The sequence below is a fragment of the Solanum dulcamara genome, chromosome 8 (assembly GCF_947179165.1).
Source record: "Solanum dulcamara chromosome 8, daSolDulc1.2, whole genome shotgun sequence".
Taxonomy (NCBI): domain Eukaryota; kingdom Viridiplantae; phylum Streptophyta; class Magnoliopsida; order Solanales; family Solanaceae; genus Solanum; species Solanum dulcamara.
The window spans coordinates 75,858,239-75,866,342 of NC_077244.1; the positions used below are offsets into that span (position 1 = coordinate 75,858,239).

At 36.6% G+C, this 8,104-nt stretch overlaps 1 protein-coding gene across 1 annotated transcript; it reads right to left on the reverse strand.

Annotated features, from left to right (window-relative positions):
• Positions 1-203: 203 nt before the first annotated feature.
• LOC129898562 (carbamoyl-phosphate synthase large chain, chloroplastic) lies at positions 204-7,782 on the reverse strand. Its single transcript, XM_055973141.1, has 3 exons — positions 6,183-7,782; positions 4,595-5,287; positions 204-2,008 (listed from the first exon to the last, which is right to left on the reverse strand). The coding sequence occupies exons 1-3, from the start codon at positions 7,551-7,553 to the stop codon at positions 452-454; spliced, it is 3,621 nt and encodes a 1,206-aa protein (XP_055829116.1). The 5' UTR covers positions 7,554-7,782; the 3' UTR covers positions 204-451.
• Between the last annotated feature and the right edge of the window lie 322 nt (positions 7,783-8,104).

Below are 8,104 nucleotides of genomic sequence, written 5' to 3' on the forward strand. Positions count from 1 at the left end.
TATGTGATACATGAACGAAAACTAATTTCATCTATCTGCCTAGTCGATTTTAGTGCAAAATATTTGTTGAATGTGGACAAGTTTGTTACAACGTACCCACTGTATTCCCCAAAAGTGAGCCGGGTAAGGATAAGATGTAAGCAGATGTTACCCCTACCATTGTGGGATAGACAGGCTGTTTCCGATAGCATGAAATAGTGGACTCAAGAAACAGTGCAACTGATTATAGTTGCATTAGTAATTATCACCATCATCACCTATTTTAATCTACAAGTAGATTTGATGTTCCAGTACATTTGTTGAGCTAGTTCAGTAATAAAAAATATTGGAGAAAATTAAGTTCATTCTCCGAATCCAGAAAGCAACAAGCCCACTTATAACATAGATCGAAACGAAAGAGGAAAAAAAAAACTTATAAGCAACCAAGAAGACTGATTCACCTAGTAGCAGCTCAATTAGAAGAAACAGATGAAGCAGATTGAAGGTTTTTGAGCTCAGCTGTTACCTTCTGGACATCAAAGTAATCCTGAAGAGCTGTCATCTTAATCTTGTTGCATTTTAAGCTTTTAATTGCATCAGCAGTGGCCAAGGCACCTGCAACTGTTGTTATTACCGGTATCTTATATGCCAGAGCCATCCTTCTCAGCTTCCGGCCGTCAATCTGATCAAGAGCGTCTCCTGAACTTGTGATGACCATCAACTGAATCTGCCCATTGGCAATGAGATCAGCAGCATGTGGCCGCCCTTCATGCATTTTAAGCACTCGCTCCACTGGCATGCCTTCTAATTTGAGTACACGTGCAGTTCCAGAAGTTGCAATAATTCGAAATCCAAGTCCAGAGAAGGCTCGAGCAATTGTAGTAAGATGGGGTTTTGTCAATTCATTTAAACTGAGGAACAGAGTACCTGAAAGTGGCATTTTCTGTCCAGCAGCAATTTGTGCTTTGGCAAATGCAATTGATGACTCATAGTGGATACCCATTACCTCACCAGTGCTGCGCATCTCAGGACCAAGAAGCACATCACAACCTTGGAATTTCTCAAATGGAAGAACAGCTTCTTTAACTGATACATGTTTGGGGATAACCTCCTTGGTGAAGTTTAGGTCATATAGAGATTTTCCTGACATGACTAGAGCAGCATATTTAGCCAGAGGGTGCCCAATTGCCTTGGAAACAAAAGGAACTGTTCGTGATGCACGGGGGTTAGCCTCAAGCAAGAACACCTCACCAGAAGTAGTAATGGCATATTGGCAATTCATGAGGCCACACACATTAAGCCTCTTTGCCAATTTTGTAGTCCACGACCTAATAGTTTCCAAGCATGAATCTGAAACTGTTTTTGTTGGAAGCATGCAAGCTGAGTCACCAGAGTGAACCCCAGCCTGCTCAATGTGCTCCATTATTCCACCAATGACAACATTACCATGCAAATCAGCAAGTGCATCAATATCAATCTCTACAGCATCAGTTAAATACCTGTCAATCAGGACAGGGCGCTCCGGGTCTACCTTGACAGCATTTTCAAGGTATGTCACTAATTTTTCATTGTTGTAAACTATCTCCATGGCCCGGCCACCTAACACATAAGATGGTCGGACGACAACAGGGTATCCTACATCTGCCGCAATGGCAAGGGCATCCTTTTCGCTCTTTGCAATACCCCCTTTTGGCTGAGCGATCTGTAGTTCATTCAGGATGGCATTGAACCTCTCCCTATCTTCAGCTGCATCAATGTTATCAGGTGATGTACCCCAGATGCTAACAAAACCAGCGCCACTTCTGCTCTTAGGCTTTCGCTCATCCAAGTAATTCTGAATCGGCAGAGCCAATTTCAATGGTGTTTGACCTCCAAACTGCACAATTATACCATCAGGTCCTTCCAAGTCGATGATATTAATAACATCCTCAACTGTCAGAGGCTCAAAGTAGAGACGATCACTTGTGTCATAATCTGTAGAAACTGTCTCAGGATTGGAATTCATCATAATTGTTTCATAGCCTGCGTCCTGCATAAACCAAAAAAAAAAAATCAAATTTCCAGGTTGAAAAGCAACATGGGAGCAACTTGTAACCACAAAATTCCAATTATGAGAACCAAGAAAGAAAGACCGATACATTATTTTGATCAAGTGAAGGACCAATACATTATATTTCAAATACTTCATATGCCAAGAAGAAAATTACTCATCATATGATATTTTCTGCATTGTGTAATCAGAAGCTCATCTATCCTACTATAAAAGTGGGAATCTCAAAAATTAAACGGAAAAGGGCCAAAAATACCCCTGGACTATATGAAAAGGTTTAAATAACCCCTCTTCGATCTATTGGGCTAAAAAATACCCCTCAGTCCAACTTTTTGGTTCATTTCTACCCCTAAAACTAACATCATTTTATTTTATTTTTATTATTATTATTAAGTATTACGTGTCATTTTTTTATTGGACAAATTTAAATTCAAACCCATTTTAGAAGACCCATTAGAAATAGAAGACTCTCTCCTCTTTTCTTCTTCAACCTTTTCACCTCAGATTTTCAGAGAAACACTATATTGAAGTTGAAGGATTCAAGTTGGAACATTGATTTTAGAAGTCTTCTCTCCATTCAAATGTCAGAATCTTCTTATTTCGACATGGGCTATTTTTATCTAATTAAGTTTGTGATATGAGAATTTGTTGATAGTGTTTGGTTAGCGTAATGTTCTTAATTGTAATTCCTATTATTGTTGGAGTGATAGTGAAATTGTATTTAGTTTGGTTAATGTTCTTGCGTTTTAGGACTCTGGTTAATGTTCTTGCGTTTTAGAACAGTAGATTCTGCAACTTCATAAATCAATTTTTCTTCTACTACATGATTATAGAAGCCAAAAGCTTCAGGCTTTTAAGTTGTAGACCATAAAAGAGAAGATACAGCCCATTTTGCTGCAACGCAAGTTTCAACCAAACAAAATGGTCCTGGTTAAAGCGAGCACCAGACAAGTAACAGAGAAGAAAAAAGAGAGACAAAGTCTCTAGCTGACCATTTCCGAACAACCTTAGCTTCAACCCTCAAGTTCTTAGCCCTCCTAATAATGTTCCAATTTGAATCCTTCAACTTCAATATAGTGTTGCACTGAAAATATGAGGTGAAAAGGTTGAAAAAGAAAAGAGGAGAGACTCTTCTATTTCTAATGGGTCTTCTAATTGGGTTTGGGCATGGGGTATGGATATGGGTCGGGGGCGGGTAGGAGAAAAAATGGGTTAGAATTTAAATTTGTCCAATAGAAAAATGACATGTAATACTCAATAATAATAATAATAATAATAATAATAAAAGGCTGTTAGTTTTAAGGGTAGAAATGAACCAAAAAGGTAGACTGAGGAGTATTTTTAGCCCAATAGATGGAAGAGGGGTATATTTAAACCTTTTCGGATAATCCAGGGGTATTTTTGGCCCTTTTCCGAAAATTAAAAATTGAATTACCAAAGTATCCATTAAAAGTTGAACAATTTTTAATTAATCCTACAAGAATTACAATTTAATTGAGTAATTTAAATAAAAATAAGAATATAAATAGTAATTTACTTCTTTGAACACAAGAAAGTCAACTATACATAATTTATAGTAATTGCTAGTTACATGTCTGAATGGATTTAAAAGGTCGACGATCTCATAAACTTATCTAGGCCATGTTCTCCATGACTTCTAATTTAGGTTAGGATCCACAATTTAAACTCGTGTAGGATTAAGTTGATGAAGCTTGGAATTTCAAAGAAAATATAAACATCTGTTGCCAAAGTCGAAGCATTCGGATTCTTCAACTAGCTTACATTTTTCTTTTTAATATTCTCTTCCTTGTCCGTTTTTAACTTTGAGAATATAATTATGAAGCATGCATCTAAAAGACCGTCTGCATCAATGAGGAAACAAGAAGAATTAAAAGGAGGAGAAACCTTTGCAAATGATAATATGGAAGATGATAAAGTAACAAGAAAGAAAATAAAGTTTAGAATGGTAAAATTAAAGCTAGATCTAAGCTAGCACACCAACCTGCTTGATGAAAAGAGTAGCAAATGAAGACAATCAGGTATTATATTATGTACTAGATAGAGTTAAAAATCATAGTTAAGTTGATTTTATTTGCAATTTCTACTATGTTTTTCAATACTGAGTTAAGAAAATTTCTTCATAATGTGTACTCTCCATGAGTTCTATTTATTTCCTTTCCTTCACTAATTTGCTCTTCTTTTCATTCTCAAAAAAAATAATTTGCTCTACGTTAATATTTTTGATCTTCTCTTTTTGGAGCTATTAATGGGTTTATCTTAGGGGTTGGTTCCTGCTTGGGAAAGTCACTATATTTGTAATTTCTTAGTGTTGATGTTACAATAATAATGCTACTAACAATAATAATAACTTTATACTCATTCTAGGAAGAAACATGCAGATACTTAATTGCTTATATGTGATACAAACATTATTTTATAAGAGAAATTATTAACTTACGCCTCTACTCATATTTCATTCAAGTTATTCATTGGGAGTTGAAGAACTATAACCTAAAAAGCAATGCAGAAAAATTGGACCTAAATCAATTATCAAGAAACACAAACCTGAAGGGCAAAGGATGTATGACAGCAACAATAATCAAACTCAATGCCCTGTCCAATTCGGTTTGGTCCTCCACCTAAAATCAACACTTTCTTCCTTCGTGTAGGAGCAGATTCACACTCAAGGTCATAAGATGAATACATATAAGGTGTATCAGCCTCAAATTCTGCAGCACATGTATCAACTCGTTTATATGCTGGTTTCACACCCAAAGACAAACGCCTCGATCGAACCTCCTTCTCACTGGACTTTGTCACGAAAGCTATCTGCCTATCACTAAATCCTCTCTTTTTCACTTCATAGAAGTCTTCCTTTGTTAAGTCAGACAAACTGCGAGCCAGAAGGAATTGCTCCACATCTACAAGCTCCCTTAGCTGAGTGAGGAACCATTTGTCTATGTAACTGAGCTCATGGATGTCATCTACCTTCATCCCCCTCTTCATTGCAGCATATACGGCATGGATGCGATCAGGATTAGGAACCCGAAGACTATACTTCAATTTGTCCCAATCCCAGTTCAACTCCTTAACCTGTGCACAGCCCCATCCAGAATACCCACATTCCAGAGACCGCACTGCTTTTTGGAAGGATTCTTGGAATGTGCGACCTACTGCCATGGATTCACCAACAGACTTCATCTGGGTTGTCAGTATGGCCTCAGATCCAGGGAATTTCTCAAATGCAAACCTTGGTATCTGTACAATTTTACATTGTTCAGAAAACTTTTTTTGTTTTGATAAAAAAGTGTTCGAAATCTGGTATAAACATTGTTTAGAAAACTAACTGCACATGTATAAATATTGGCAATTGGAAAAAAAACAAAACATTAATTTACATCATCTCCAGAATATGAAATTATAAAAAAATGCCAATTAAAACATTATTCCATCACCAGATTTTGAAATATTGTATCAAGATTACAACAAAGTTGCATAGACTCTTGCAAAATACTTGCCCGCAGCAATAATAATACTACCACAATTCAAAGAACCAAGTTATAAGAATCAAGCTGATGATAGAGATGCCAGGGATCATTTCTGTTGGTAAGAATCATGTATTCCTGTTTCTTTTATCATATACTGGCTCTACAAATCCAGGTTGAAATATTTGCCATATTGGTCATAACTAGGACAAAATAATGAATATTTCTTGTTGTCAAGTTACACTAGAATCTTATAGAGATGAGTGTTTGAAAACATAATGGACACTTTCCTGCAGAACTTTGATTTTCAACTTACTATAAACTAGATACCAGACTTACTCCTAAATAACGGAATCCAGAAAAACTGAGACAAGCGAATGGATATGGATATCGTAGTGTTCTTTCAGTAACATCAGTATATTATAGAGATGAGTATGTTTAAAGGCCATAAATAGACACCTTCATGCAGGGCCCTAATTCTTAACTTAGTAGAAAGTAGAAAACATTCTTACTCCTAAATAACTGAACAGAGACAAATTGAGACAACCAAATAAACATTATAGTATTCTTTTATAAGAAAGAGCTCATTTAAATTCTAAGCAGAAAATTAATACACAAGGAAATTGGAATTTAAGAGAAGAAATAAAGTAAAAATTAAAGCTACTTGCCTTTGTAACTACATAATCAATGGATGGCTCAAAACTAGCTGGAGTCTTCTTTGTGATATCATTAGGAATCTGATCCAGAGAGTATCCCACTGATAGCTTAGCAGCCATCTTAGCTATTGGAAAGCCAGTAGCTTTTGAGGCTAAAGCTGAAGACCTAGATACTCTAGGATTCATTTCAATTACCATGACTTCGCCATCAACTGGATTTACAGCAAATTGCACATTGGAACCACCACATTCAACTCCAATTTCCCTAATGATAGCAATCGAATAATCCCTAAGCCGTTGGTACTCTTTATCTGTCAAAGTCTGAGCAGGGGCCACAGTAATCGAGTCCCCTGTATGGACCCCCATAGGATCAATATTCTCAATGGAACAGATGATAACCACATTGTCAGCCAAGTCTCTCATAACCTCAAGCTCATATTCTTTCCAACCTAACAAAGACTTCTCAACCAAAATCTGTGATGTCAAACTAGCTGCTAACCCGGACTTACATATAGCCTCGAATTCCTCTCTGTTATAAGCAATTCCACCACCAGTCCCACCCAATGTGAAAGCTGGCCTAATAATCAATGGAAACTCCCCAATTTCACTAGCTATCTCAAAACACTCCTCTAATGTGTTGCCAATGCCCGAAGGTGGCGTCTTTATCCCAATATTCTTCATTGCCTGCTTAAACAAATCCCTATCCTCCGCCTTTTTTATCGCATCAAGCTTTGCCCCAATCAACTCGACTCCATATTTATCAAGCACACCACTCTCTGCCAACGCTACAGCTAAATTAAGAGCAGTTTGCCCACCCATCGTTGGCAACAATGCATCAGGCCTCTCGTTCTCTAACACCTGCTCCACAAGTTCCGGTGTCATTGGCTCAATATAAGTCCTGTTCGCCGTTTCTGGGTCGGTCATAATAGTTGCAGGATTTGAATTTATCAGTATCACCTCATACCCTTCTTCTCTAAGAGCCTTACAAGCTTGAGTTCCTGAATAATCAAACTCACAAGCTTGTCCTATCACTATTGGCCCAGCACCCAGTATCAAAATCTTCTTTATATCTGTTCTTTTCCCCAATTTCTCCGTTCCAAGAAACCCTTTTTGAACAGAATCATCATTGGGGCTAGTATTGATTTGCTCATTAACAACGGAATTCACCCTTTTCCGCAAATGGGGTTTACTGAAAACGCATGGCCGAGATTGAAGGTGCAAAAATGAGGACTTTTTGTAAACTGCCGATTTTGCAGACTGATGAAATAGCGGGAAAAGCTGAGTTCTTGATGAATATATTCTGGAAGACGGAAGAACATAGGAAGAAGAAGAGGAGATGAGCCTACATGCAGCATTTTCACAGCGATTCATACAATAATCCATCTTGATGAAGAACTTTTTCAAGAAGATTGAAGAAAATCGTTTTGGGTTTTACAGATTCGGCAAAAGCTGTTTCTGCTCTTTGGCAGAGTGGAACAAAGAAGCTTTTTAGCAAATAGTGGAGGAAGGATAGAAGGTGGGTTCAGCAGAGGCTAGGGTTTTACTAATTAAGATTCGACCATCAATTAGAAAATACTCAATAAATAAAGAAAGAAAAAGAGGGACAAGATAAACCGATGAAATGACTAGATTTTGAGCTAAATATGAAAAAACAATGGAAAAATTAAATTTTATGGCTTACCAAAATAATTAATTTTAAATATGTCAGCTGGAAGGTAGAATATACCAAAAGTTTTTAATATTGTCCTTTTCTTACATAACTGTACATGTAACAAAAAAAAAAAAATTATCGCGTATCAATATTATATAAATAATATATAATTATGTATTATAGATGTACATACATTCATATACACTATTTATATAATATTTATATATTATAACAATTCATCCTTCTTAACAGGCTAATATTTTTCCATCAGACCAATTAAAAT

Bases quoted from the DNA above. Each gene is read 5' to 3' on its own strand.
- LOC129898562 (XM_055973141.1), bottom strand. From the start codon at position 7,553: ATGGATTATTGTATGAATCGCTGTGAAAATGCTGCATGTAGGCTCATC. The intron at 5,288-6,182 runs GCAAGTAGCTTT...AAAATTGTACAG, and splicing joins TTGATTATGTAGTTACAAAG to ATACCAAGGTTTGCATTTGA. The intron at 2,009-4,594 runs GTTTGTGTTTCT...TGGTTTATGCAG, and splicing joins ATACATCCTTTGCCCTTCAG to GACGCAGGCTATGAAACAAT.